This window comes from Ambystoma mexicanum, chromosome 10, assembly GCF_040938575.1.
Source record: "Ambystoma mexicanum isolate Mex_15411 chromosome 10, UKY_AmexF1_1, whole genome shotgun sequence".
Classification (NCBI taxonomy): Eukaryota; Metazoa; Chordata; class Amphibia; order Caudata; family Ambystomatidae; genus Ambystoma; species Ambystoma mexicanum.
The window spans coordinates 233,725,768-233,740,032 of record NC_090932.1 but is presented as its reverse complement, the minus strand read 5'-3'; the positions used below and the strand labels follow the sequence as shown (position 1 = coordinate 233,740,032).

General features: G+C 44.0%; 1 protein-coding gene across 7 annotated transcripts in view; it reads left to right on the top strand.

The window, feature by feature from the left end:
- LOC138491311 (outer mitochondrial transmembrane helix translocase-like) overlaps window positions 1-14,265 on the top strand; it is a 444,827-nt gene that overhangs the window by 353,719 nt on the left and 76,843 nt on the right. For all 7 annotated transcript variants that reach the window (XM_069617755.1, XM_069617757.1, XM_069617760.1 and 4 more), the window contains one exon: window positions 10,599-10,688. In XM_069617755.1, the coding sequence (XP_069473856.1) occupies window positions 10,599-10,688 (90 nt within the window). The remainder of the gene's footprint in view (window positions 1-10,598; window positions 10,689-14,265) is intronic.

The following is a 14,265-nucleotide window of genomic DNA, read 5'->3' as shown; positions in this document are numbered from 1 at the left end:
CCCCTCATTTCACCAATACATATGCAGCTATACTAAAGGAATAATTGCAGGAACCCTTAACCCCAACCACCCCTAATTCTACCAGTCTTCAATCCCAGGGAAGGGAGATAGAACTGACCCTCAAATAGGCTCAGTCCCACAAAGTAAGCATGTCCAGAGAGCTAGTCCAACTCCTTGAGTCAAGCTGTTAATGTGAGCAAATAAAACATTACCTTTAGGCCTACAACTTCCATCCTCCATAGCCGCTGTAAATGATTCCAATCGGGCACCACACACCGAACCAGGACTCTGGCCCTTAGCCTCTGATGTAGTGTTCAATTAGGAAACTTTTTCTTTATTTTCTACCAATTCAGATTGAGCTGGCACACAACCAGTCTCATACCCCCTTTTACAAATACCCCGGGTCACAATGGACCATGAACCAGGCCGGTTGGTGGGAATACAATATTTGTTTATTTTAAATTCAAAGAAAATCACAGTTTGAATATTGGGCAGCAATCACCAATGGGGTGATAATTACAATGTAAACTAATGAAATACACTTGGTTGACCTTCTACAAGAACATATCCAAAGCACAACTGAATAGTAACAATTTTACCGTTCGGGTAGATAGCACCCAAGTTAAGATTTCCTCCTGCAATGCTCCCTCAAACCCCTATTAATCGAATTCTGAGTGGATAGAAGGAAGCAGCAGGGAGTGAGGGACACTGGTCAGCAAACAGCGAATTGCATAAAATGACACTCGGAATTGGTAATTTTAAATTAAAAGTGTGTTTGAATAAATGAGGTAAATATGATTTATCACAGATCAGGGATGGAATATGAATACCCACTAAAAGGCAAGGTATCAACAAAGGGCATACAGTTCAGAAAGCAACTTGAAAGTAAGAACACAGTGCAGCCAAATCACACGTTGAAAAGTTGCATTTTACACTTTTGCAGTTTTAAATGTCAATTTCTTTTTTTTTTTTAAAGAAACGGGTGAAATTGACAGAATCGGAATGCGGTTTTTAGGCTAGGTGATAGATGCACATCACAGGGATAATATAGAAGTGAAAGAGTGACTAGCTGAATAACTGGATGAGATATTCAGTATGGAAGGAGGTTCAGTTTTTGGGAAAATAAAGCAGTTGAAAGAGAAAATCGGTTTGGAAAGAAAGGACAAGTTTTACTTAAACTAGATCATCAAGACTAAATTGTTAAAGAAAGACAAGGTACGCTCCAAGGTTAATTTGCAACTTAACCTTTACGCCCTGCTTTCAGCGCTCTATGTGGGAATTAATTTAAATTATTCAAAATATGACTAACAATCTATGCAAGACAGAGATAAAAAGAAGACTGGCGTTAATGCTTAGAGATCAAGGACAGGATGCCCAGAGAATTCAGACAGTTTTAAAACAAGTTACCAGGGTATGGATAGGATTACTTGGAGAGTGGAACAAAGACAAAGTATCAAGATGGTGTAGGCTATTTGGTGCTATGGGATGGGGAAATACTCACAATCCGCACTTGAGTTTGGGATTTGGGACAGTCAACCGGATTCTGGACTCAAAGGCTCTAGTCACAGCATGGCGTCTCACTCTTCTAACAGCATACAGCTGGGCAAGTCTGGTCACTGGATGGCAAGGGTACAGCTGGCATGCAGGTAGTGGCAAAAAGCCGGTCTGGTCACAGGATACGCCCAAAAGGGTATCACAGCTTTTCCCCCCTTCTCCCTGAGTTAGTGGGATTTTGTTATGGGGTTTAGTTATGAAGGGTGCATCTGCCTGGATAGGAGCGCCTGAACCAACTATCCCTTCTCTGGCAGTAGAGTCTGGAATCTGCAGGGTGGATCTGAAATGTCTGGATACGCAGATGCTGGAAAACTCAGAAGAGAGAGTTCCCTGTCGGTCAGCTTCCCCTTTTTATATGGCGGGTGACTCACAGGATTTATTGTTGGGCAGGACTAAGCTAAACCTACCCCAAAGAACCGGATAGGTCCGCCTATGTTGTTCGCCTCCTCCAGGAGGGGACTCGGTTTATGGGCTCGTGTTTTATAAGGTACAAAGCCATCCGACAGTCATTTTTGGACAAAATCAATTATGACATAACTCACACCTTTATACAGTTGTGGCACTTTTGCAAATTACATGGGCAAATTGCATATTTCATACAGAGCATGGTGTTCCCACTCCCAGGTCTGTACGACATTATTTCGCCCTTCTAATAGTTTTTCGTGGTTTTTAGTGGGAACCGCTTCAGCCAAAATACCACAATTTTAAGCATGCATACATATTATCATAGGGCATATTTCCATTAATTAACGTTGCACCATATGTACTTTTCCTGTGATTCACATTGTCCTGGCGTTTACGTCCCATACATGCTATGGACAGCCACAATATCTTGTTTCAAAGCCACGAAAATTACCTTGAAACTGTAAAACTTTTACATTGCTGCATTGTCTGGTTATAGAATTAACAGTCTGTAAAGTGTATTAATTAAATAGTCTTTTGAGCAAAATGGGCTGTCCTTTGTCCTTCAACTGGGAAATTTTTTTTTCCAGGCTACCACCAAATGTCAGTTTAGCCCAGGGCTGCCCTGGAGTTTCCCCAGTTTGAGTGAATGGTAAGTGTCACCTCCAAAATAACACCTGGGTGTCCCAGAATCTAATGTCTCAAGCTGAAGCCCAGACAGAAGTCTGATGGGGTGTGATATTCTTCCTCTTGGCCATTCAAAGTTTCCAAGGGCAGAAATGAACACTTATGTGTCGCATAAATCCCTTTGTGGCTTCTTTTGGGGGGGAGGCCACTCCTGTTGTCAGCACACAAATGTCCATGTACTGAGCAGGAACCCTGTTGGACTGGTTCCCCAGTACCACCAATGCATTTACTCAATTTATTTTATTTTGTTCTGAATCAGAATCAAGTCTGTTAAAATAAAACATTATCTAGATTTTACCAAAACCCCCCCACCCCCTCACATTTCTAGGCAAGGACAGGGCCTTAATCACACTGTACTTTTAAAACAGGCATTTTTCTCTTTTGCAAAAGCACATTTTGACACGTGCTGAATTCTGCTGGGATGTCTCCTTCACATTCGGTTTTCTCTCCCCTCATTTTTTGCAGCCCTAGTCAGTTTCTCTTACACAGCAGTATGTTCAAGGCAAATTGTCCACTGAAATTGACATGTTCACAGAGAGCTAGGGTTTCTTTTGAAGGGTGTATTTTTGACACTTTATAGCAATAGCAAAAAAGTCAAGTGTTTTTCCGTATGGTTGAGGGTAAAGTTTCTGGTGATTCCCCAGATCTTGCCTGACACAGCCTGTCATTCAGTGATAATGCTTTCTTTGGCTGTAGCACAATCTGCATGTGGACGGGCACAGCCGGATCTCCCTGGATCAGAACTGTGTAGTGTTGAATAGATGAAACAGAGCATCAGGGCGCCATCATTTTAAATGCCAAATATTTTCTTTTTCAAGGGGAAATGTGGAGCTAGCAGCAAAGCAGTGCTGCCTTTCCATTCTCTTCCTTGGTGCACATAAGAAAACACACTGGCAGCCTTTCTCAGTGTGCTCCCTGTTCCATCTTGCCCAAAAGGTGTTTGGCAAGACAGTGAGCCATTATTTTGTAGCTGCAAAACGCAGTTTTGATGCGAGGCAACGGTGCTCAAAGGAGCCAGCGCAGCTATTCTGCTGGTAACTGCTGAAATGCAACTTGGAGATGGAGGGGAATTCTGCTGAATGGGTAAATGTATCACACACCAGCATAGACAGTGGTATGGGATCATTAGTCATAGTCCAAAATATCCAGTTCAAAATATCGAGAGAGCCAAAGGTTGCAAAACCCAGTGTAATTGGATCAACCTTATGGTGTCCCCAGCGAGCAAGAGAATACATCGTCCTCATGGAAAGAAACAATTCACACTACATCTCTTACACACATGGCCCACTGATGCCCTGCAGTTTCACACTTATAATCCAGCATAGGTGAGCTAATGTACCCTGAACGCACAAGTCAGAAAACAAACTGATCTCATCTTTCTAGCTTCACAGGAATTACCAGTGTGCTTATTGCCTATGATGAGAGAGAGCTACACATTCCAACGAGCGCCCCATGCTTAACCAGACATTTCCCCTCTGATGACTCACATGCTATGAAAGCAGACCGACCAGGGCTTGTAAAACACTGACAACAGGGCTCAAAGAACTAGGCTAGGGAGGGAAATTCCACACCTATCCAGGAACCATGTAAAATCCAAAATGACCACCAGCCCTCCTAGAGATTAAGGCCAGCCCCCTGTCAAAGCACTTGATCTCTGTTAGCCCAATATCCTAACAGCACAGCCCTCCGAATGCAGGTGTTCCTAATGGTCTTAAGCAACACCCAAGGTAAGGGGAAGCCCTCCTATGAAAAGCAGCCATTTCGGGTTAGTTGTGTGGGCTCTGCTAGTAGGAGTTGGATTTGAGAAATGTCAAGAAACAGGAGTTTTGAGAAGAGAGGAGGAGGAGGGGGGAAGAGAGAGCTGTATGTTGGAGTAAAAGAGAGCTGGAGGTTGGAGTTAAAGAAAGGCATCATCTGCAGGAGATGAGGTGAACATAGGGACCCTTTGGGTAACGTGCACGCAGTGGATGGGGATGCAGAATAATTCAGACAACAAATCAAATCAAATCCACTCAGGAAGATGGCAAAGATTACTATTTTAATATCAATTGTCTAAAACAGGGAGTTACAATGGACATCAACAGACGTTCGCTCGGACTCTCTCGACACATTTCGCATAAAAACACATTTATATACTAAAAATTCATCATAGGTGACGTCATACTACGTGGCAAATGAGAAAAACCTACGAGGAGTTGATAGGCTCAAGCGGAACATCTAAGTATACTTTCTGTGCTGGGTAGCATTGTGATTGGATATCTGTCAGGTGGACACCTTATGCCTACCTCTAAAACATATCATCAACACTATTAAGTACACAGTATATCATTGGCTCGTGAACTATAAGGCCCTCCATTATTTATTTAAATTTGTATAACTCGCCACATGCCCGCAGGCCTCAGGGCGCACAAAGAACAGCAATAGGACGCACAAACATGAAGCAAGCAGGAGAATGGATGAGCTGAAGCTAAGGCCGGTTATTCTGGACTAAGATTGAAGAGGTAGGTTTTTATGGCCTTTTTAAAGAGAGGGTAGTTCTGTATTTAGCATATAGCTGCCGGAAGCGCGTTCCAGAGAGTGGGAGCCTGAGTGTCAAAGCTAGTTCCACCGAATTGGGCCAGTTTGAATCTCGGCTGTTCAAGTGCTGTGGCAGATTCCTATTATTTGGCTTGATCTTGATACGCTCTGATAGATATACAGGGCTTGTGAAAGACGCACATTTATGAGCCAGAGTGAGCGCTTTGTGTTATTCTTTGCCTTACAGGAAGCCATTGTAAAGTTTTTCTGAATGTAGAGATGTGTGTGCGACGCGGTAGTTTGAAAATGGTGCGCACAGCATTGTTCTGTGTGACTTGGAGTGCTTGTATATTGGCAGCAGTAGTGCCGGTCAACAAGCTGTTACAATAGTCCAGCCTATCATTTATCAGCGCTGTGGACAGCAGAGCACAGTTTTCTTTAGTTATGAAAGGTCTTATGTATTGTATCCGTTTATTAATGAGTCCACAGCTTGACCGGATGTTAGATACATGACACTTTATTGAAAGTTCATCATCGAGAGTAACGCCTAGTGTTTTCACTTTAGTGGAGACTGTTATAACTATAACTGATGACAGAGGCTATTGCCTTGGAAAGTGCCCTGAACAACCTGGAATCTCAAATAGTAAACAATGAGCCTACCACCCCAGAGGGTAATCGGCTAGTTTAGATCTGCACTAACAACCTACAATCCTCTCAGATAAAGACTGAGCCATGCATTTGGTCGGACCATAGCTTGGTGACCGTAGAAATACTCTTAACCCCCACAATCAAGCAATTAGAGAACCCACATGTGAAAGTTTCAAATAGAAACTTTAAAGAAATTGGACCCGAGCAGCTAAAACCGTGCCTTCGTCAGATTCTTGAGACTTTCTCAGGTAATGATGACTGCCAGCATATGTTAGCGAAATACATCAAACACATGCAGGTGATGATAGAGAAATATGCACCACTTAAAAGCAAGCTGATAAGGAAAAATAGCACCAAAGCTAAATGGTACAATGAACATACCAACAAACTTAAACAGATTAAACGTGCTAAAGAACGAACATGGTATAAAAGCCACTCTCAGGTAGACAGGGAGAACTGGAAATGGCCGGATCAAGCGTATCGAAAGGCAATTAGAGAGGCAAAGTCCAACTACTACAATAAAGAAATTGAGACAGCTCCAAACTCGACTAGAAAACTTTTCGACATACTGAAGGACATGGAAAAACCCAAAATCCTTTCCCCTCCACACATCCCTACGAAGGACGACTGTGAGAGGGTACAAGAGGGTTTTGTTGCAAAAATAACTAAAGCCAGGACCAATATAATCCTGGCTAAAGATGCCATCAGCACAGAGCTCCCCCTGGAAGAAAATCCCATATCCATCGAGAGAGCGTTTTAGTTTTGCAGTGGTTTCAGAGGAAGAATTATGTAGGGCGATGTCGGGCATGAAACCTACCTCTTGCGTGGAAAACATCCTCCCCACTAAGATTATCCTAGACAATAAAGAACTTTTCTCCCCTGTCCTGACAAATCTAGTTAATGCCTCCTTCTCAGAGGGTGTAGTCCCCGACGATATAAAAAAAGTCACAATAACCCCGCTTGCAAATAAGGCAGGCTTGGACCCGAAGATCAGTAACCTCCGTCCTATCACAAACTCAAATTTCATTTTAAAAATCCTTGACAAAATAGCCATTAATCAGCTACAGAAACTTGTGGAAACAGCAGATGTTACATGAACAACAATCAGGTTTTAGAGCGGCTCATAGCACAGAGTCTGCCATGCTGGATTTACAGACACATATGCTGGAGCTGATTGAGAAAGCCAAGCCCGGACTACTCATGCTGCTGGATCTCAGCGCTGCATTTGATTTAGTAGACCACCAACTGCTACAATCAGCCCTGGACAAACTTATAGGGTGCTCGTCAAAAGCACAGGCCTGGGTTGCATCCTTCCTTTAGGATAGGAAGGTGAGAATACATTGGGGTGAAAACTTCTCCGAAGCAACCCCTATACTGTTTGAGTTCCCCAGGGAGCTAGTCTGTCCCCACTCCTTTTTAACCTTTATATAAGAAGTCTCTGCTAGAAAACATCAGCGTGTTCTTTACCAATTACGCTGATGATACGCAGCTGATCTTCGAATTAACAGGAGACTATGCAGTAGACCGCTCAAAGATTGAGGAAGTTTATAACATCATTGATATCTGGATGCAGAGGTACTGGATGTGTTTAAATAACACAAAAACCAAATTAATGGTTTTTGGATCAAACCAGGCCAGGTCGAAGTTGGATGTCCAATATAAGACATTCCATATCAAAGACGCCATCATACCAGTAGTATCCAAGGTAAAAACCCTGGGTATGATGGTTGAAGCCTCACTAGGCTCAGGGTCCCAGGTTAACTATCTGTACAAAAATAATTTGTACTACCTGAGCCTTCTGAGAGCAATCAGACCTTTTATAAATGAGACTAACTTGGCTACTATTGCAAGAGCAATCCTGTTGTCTCGTTTAGATTACGGCAATGCTCTGCTATTGGGAGCCTCTAAAAAAGAGCTGGCAAAATGCCAAAATAATGCAAAATGATGCGGTTCGTGCCATTAAAAAGAAAAAACAAAGGGACCACATATCAGAAGGTAGAAGGGAATTACATTGGCTCAGAATTGAGGATAGAGTCAGGTTTAAGGCAATGACGATCGTTCATAGATGCCTCTTTGGGGAGGCTCCCGCCTATTTTAAAAAACATTTCTCCTGGTATATGCACCGAAGATGCCTAAGATCAGTAGACACGGGTCTCTTAAATATACCAGAAGCTAAACGGGCAATGGGAAAGGCCAGATCTTTCCCGGTCAAGGCGGCTAAATATTGGAACGAGCTACCAGCGAACTTAAGACAACAAGAAAACTACTTTAGTTTTAGGAAGGGTTTGAAAACCTGCCTATTCCAATAATCCAGAAACATTTTAGCACCTTATCCCAGTGTAGGTCAGACCCAGTAAACCGAAGTGAGATACAATCTGTAAATGGTACTTTTCTGTGCTCCCCGCGTCCTGATGCCCGCGGGTTTACGGCGCGTTATAAGCATAAAGTAAAGTAAAGCCCTCTACAATTGGTTGGCATGCTCGTGCCATGTCTGGAAAATGTGATTCACTTAGCAGCACATAAGCTCAAACCCAGGTGCCAGGAGCTGGACTTGACTTTACCTCCCCACCCAATTAGCCCAACGTCTCATCACCCATGCCTTCTGCCATGAAGATTGTCTTTGAACTTGTGCCTTGCAGTGTATTCTTGTCTCTGGGAATATAAGGGAGTGCGTGCACGCACTATCAAAGTTCTAGGACTCCATGCCTAACTCTATTGCCATCCTTGGCTCACGTGACAGGAGGAGACCGCGATTTGGTCCATTTTGTAGCATTTAAATTAATACAACTTGGCACGTTTGGTGTTCTTTCTTCACACTATAACAAGGCATGATTCAGCTTCTCACGTTCACTGCCTTTGAGAATAGATAACCGGCCTTGGCTGCCTCAGCTTTTACACCAGGCCAAACAACCTTGCCATTCGTATCCACGATGTCCGCTTATTCGTGATGCAACACATTTCTCTGCCTTTCCTCTCCATCGGTCTGGGCTTACTAAATTCATGACACCAATATCCAGTTTCTATACAATGGCGGCTTTGCCTGCAGTCTATTCACTACATATAGCCAGCTTCTTAGATTACTTTATCTACTTGCATTGCTGCATCTGTACAGTTATTGAACAGCTTGCATTTTCTGCAGGGTCACACAAGTGCAATATTCTTTTCCCATATGAAAGTTTTCTCGATTCTTAGCATCGTCACCAATTTCTATAAAGTCTCTTTAGTATTTCTCCCAACTCCTCAGGGCTAGTGACTACTTCCACTCTGCAAGAGGTTCTAAGAGCCTCCATTTCCTCCTAGGGGTTGGGATTCCTGATGGAATCCTCTGTAGAGGAGAAGTTGCATGCCTCTGCAGGAAGTCCCAACCCCACCTCCTGTATATTGGAAGACTGAGATTGTGCCATGCTTGACACCTGCTTTTGTGACCATAGCATGGCAAGTATTTGAAAGAAGATACCCATTGAGAAAACCTTATCAAATGTATTCCCGAAGAGACGATAATCTGAGGGAGGAACTCCCTGAAGGAATATGAAAATGAGTGAAAGAGGAGCAGCCGACGTCACAAGACACAAGCTTGATGCTGTGAGATACTGGCTAAAGAGAATGCGATATCAGTCTTTGTCCCGCCCAGATGGGCAGTCACCCTAAATGTCCTAGGGTCATCCGGATGTGGACCCCTTGCTCACTGTGCTCAGAGAGACACAGCTCCACCTCACTGATGATGCCCAACAAGGCTGAAACGCGTGTATGGGGTTGCTGTTGGTACTCTTGTTTAGAAGGGAATTGCCATAGCATTTCGGTGCTGGAATGCCCATGTGGGTGGGACAAAGACTGATATGCAAATGGAAATTTCCCATCTGTGAAAGGTACAGTGAGCTAAAATGTCGCTGCAGACTCTAGCGTGGGTACCATCCCATCGAACAGGCCATTTTTGCTGTGTTCGTTCGTTCTCATAGAGGGGCGCCCATTACACATTTTTTGCATGAATAAGTAAGCAAGGAAAATGCATTCACAATTAAATACTGCACAATCTGTTTTGACAACTTCAGAAGCCTAAACAAAGACATCTTTGAACACCTCGCACAGAATCGGGGACCTATGCTAAAAAATTATCCTCCAGGCCAAAATTACCACAGTTAAACAAAGCCTCAGAGATAAGTCTCTGTCAATAAATTAAGATAGGGCATTCACAAATTAAAAGAAAAACAATCCTGTGAACAAAAAATATTAATGTTCTTTAACACAATCCTCATCACATTTCATAGGTTCACATAATGTTGGTTAGTATCATTCTGCAATACGTGCACCTCAAATAGTATTACAGTGATATTAGGCTATAATGACTTTTCTGAATATGTTGGTCTTTATTTTGTGATGTCTTGATGCAGAAGGATATTTGGGACTATTTAAGTTTACTGTGACTAGCTACCTACAGCGGTAGGCACGATTAGTTACTGGAACAGAGAGGTCAAGCAACTTGCATTTCCATCGGGTATAACACCTGTTTGGCAGTGCTAACAAATGGGAACCTATGCCCAGAAAGGCTGAGCAATGGCTAGCAAAGCTAATATGTGAAGAGTAATACCATGAGATGCAGAATTTTTCTAGGCTCTGCCAAGTCACTGTGGGTGCTTGTGAGTGGGGCCAAGTGGTGCTGTGTGATGTAGAGCAATGGTGACCAGTGTACCGAAATTCCAGTTAGTGCTGAGCATAGCAAGTTGTGCTGTGTGATGCCCAGTGATATTCAGTAGTGAAGGTTATAAATGTCTGTTTGTTTCCCTGTGTCTAAGGTGATGATTCTGGGTGCTAGTAACAGACCTCAGGACGTGGACTCTGCCATTTTACGAAGAATGCCTGTCACTTTCCAGATCTGTCAGCCGGTAAGCAGCTACCCTCATGCACTCGCTCGTTTTATGTCTCGCTGTCTACGCTGCTCTTAGTTTTACTGATTAAACTCCTCCTGAACCCAACAGTCACTGTTGGCCTTGATGTTGTTAATTCAGCTCTCCCTAAAAACCTATGACCAGGGCTCGTACCACAGATCCCTATTCATAAGATACTACCCCACAAATCCCTAACTCACACAGATAAAGTCACTTGATTACCTTTTAGTTCTTCATGGCCCAAACGTGTTCTTTACTACCCTGTTTCTCTGCACTGTTTTAGTTTAGAAGAGGCTACTCCTCTTAGAAGAGCCAGTGAGTATCATACCTTCTGTTTTGTTTTGCTCTTACCTTTGTTGGAATTGTACTTCAGGGATTGAAATTCACCTTTTGGGGGTTATGATTCTTGCATGCAGGTCAGTAGTCTGCTTTGTTCTTAAGTTAGTGTGCCTCTTTGACTATCATCCTGCAGATCTGGGCACAATTCTTCCTTATTGTGTTATGGGCATTGCCAGTTAAAAGAACTTTGGCACTTCACTGTTACTTTTGTCCACTTCATGCTTTAGCATTGAGACATGGTAACAGTTTAGTTCTTCAACTAGTTGAGGATAATTTCTTGTAGAAAGAATGTCACTGGGTGATTGATTTCTGCAGTGTTTATGGTTCAAGGTGCACATTTTGGTGTGCGTTTCAGTAAGGTTGCAGGATACAGTTGTACACTCTACTCATCTTTTGAGTTTGTTTAGAGGCATTGGAAGCTTTTTAACATTCTGATACAGTGGCTTGTTCATTAACAAAAAGCCTCCATGATGTTCAGACCTACACTAGGCTGTGTGAATGCTCTTTCAAATTCCAAATATGTAATGTAAAGGTTTACATGAAGTTCATGTGTGTCAGTTTTCTTTTTTTTATTATTTTGTGTATTGCGCATATGCCAATAAGTGACTTTTACACATTCTCAACATTTAATTTAACAATTTATAAAACGGAAGCATAACCTATATTAAAATATTTCTAAAAAATAAGAATTTACAAATGCATTTTTTTTTTTAAATGTCTATTAACTTTACAACAATGGTATAAGCAGGAAATCATTGGTTAATCATTGCCATATGAGTAATTCAAAAGAAACATAAAACAATTCCCCCCCTCCCACTTCCTCCAAGACCACAGTTAGAACTTCAATCTTCGTTTTGGCCCCTTGACGGGCTTGGACTGTCTGTGCTATCTGAGGCGCTATCTTGCGCTGCTGGGTGGAGCAATGGCACAGTTAATGCCACCCAACGGAGCAGTTCCTCGCTGGATTCTAATCTCTGTACTTGGATTGCTGTTGCCCATGCAGCAGTCTTAGCCGTTATCCATCTTTTGAGGTCAGCCCACCAGAGGGCTTCACTTGGGTCTCTTGCGCTTTTCCAACTCATGGCTATACGTCTTTTCGCCGTTATATATATTAAGTCCTTGAGCTTATTAAGGGACTTGTTTTTGCTGGTTCGCTTGTAGCTCCCCAATATGCAGGCTGCTGGGTCGAGAATTTCCACGACTATTTCCGCATTTGCCACCTTTTCCTTCACCTGGGCCCAGAACCTTTGAACAGCAGGACAACCCCAGAACATGTGGGTCATTCCAGCCTTCGGCATATTGCATTTGGGGCATGTCTGGACTGTGGCTCCCTTGAACCTTGATATGGCTTCTGGTGTAAGGTAGGCTCTGTTGGTAATGTAAAGTTGGATGAGCTGTAGGCGGGCATTCCTAGAGATTTTTTTGTGGTAATGGGTTATCTTCTCCCATGCTTTGTCTTCGAACTCTATTCCCAATTCGGTCTCCCATCTACCCTTGCATTTGAGTTCGTTTTTGGTTGTGCCCTGCAGCAAAGCTTCATATAGTCTGGAGGTTTCGTGGCCTCCCTCAGCAGTGTCGAGCATCGACTCGATGGTCTCGTTTTCTATGACCTGGTCGGTGGCCTCAGTCCATCTCTTCTTTATGGCCTGGATTACTGCTCTGTGGAGCAGAAACTGGCCCGTGGGTAGGCCTGCGGACTCGCTGAGGTCGATAAATGACATTAGTTCCTGCTCACGAGTGAGGTCCCCCAGCACCGCCACCCCCCAGGGCTCCCATAGGGTGTGTACTTCCGTGTGCCCCCATGGGTGTTTAGCCATGATTGCGGCGATAGGAATCTGCGGGGAGAGTGGGTCTGCCGACCCCACTCTTCCACAGGCACACCTCCAGAGTTGGGTCCCGAGCTTAGCCAGATAAGGGTAATGCCGTAGAGCCTCCTTCTCAACCCATAGGATATCCCAAAGTAGCAATCTAGGCAGGGACGGCTTGAGAAGTCGGGTATCCGTGGTGGTTTCGTCGGCCATCCATTGCGTCACGTGCCTAAGCTGGCTAGCCAGGTAGTATAGCTCGAAATTAGGGACTTTCAGCCCTCCTTTCTCAAAGGGTCTTTGGAGAATTTCCAGCGCCACTCTGTGCCTACCTCCCTGCCAAAGGAATCTCCTACAGAGTTTGTTCAGGTCTTTGAAAAATGAGGGGGGAATGTTAAAGGGGACCTTGGTGAAGAAATGTAATAGTCGGGGAAGTGCTACCATCTTGAGAAGACCTGCCCGCCCTGCCACCGAGAGGGGGAGTTTACCCCAAAAAACCATGGACTTCTCAAGGGAATCTCTGGCCCTGACTGTGTTAAGGATATGTTCCGTGCTGGGGTTGCGGTGTATGGTGACACCCAGGTATCTGAAGGATGTCGCCTGCCATTTAAGGTCTAGTGGGGGTAGGGATCTAAGTTCCTCTTTGTACAAAGCAGCCAGGGGATAAAGGCAAGACTTGTCCTTGTTAATCCTATGCCCGTAAGTCTATGGAAACAATCTAAGGTCTCTAATATGTAGGGAAGGAGGTGCTCTGGATTGTATAGGTACAGTAGCATGTCATCTGCATACATGGACACGAGGTGAGCCACCCCATCCAGTTCAATGCCTACGTCACCATATTCTTGTCTGAGATATGCTGCTACAGGCTCGGCCGCAATAATGTAAAGCATAGGGGACAGTGGACATCATTGCTGGGTGCCTCTGTAAAGGGGCCATTTATCAGAATACGTCTTGTTAGTGCGCACCCTGGCGGTGGGGCAGGCGTAGACCAATTGGGTCCATTTCGGGAAGGCGGGTCCGATCCCCATTTTACCCATAGTAGCATACAACCATTCCCATCTCACCGAATCGAAGGCCTTGTTGGCGTCCCATGACGCCACTGCGTATTTTTGGGGGCTATGCTCAGTGCCGTATACAATATGGTGCAACCTATGCAGGTTTTCGGTAATAGAGCGCCCCGGCACGTAGCCAGTCTGGTCCTGGTGGATCAGCTGGGGGATCACTCTGCGTAGTCTATTTGCATGGAGTGCTGTTAATATTTTGCAGTCAACATTTAGCATAGAAAGTGGTCTATAAGACCCACAGTCTATTCCATCCCTTCCAGGCTTCAGCAAAGGGATTATTGTGGCCTCACTCATGGAGTCTGGGAGGATGCCGCGCTCATACGCCTCATTGAATACCCGTGCTAGCATTGGGGCGAGGGCGTCTTC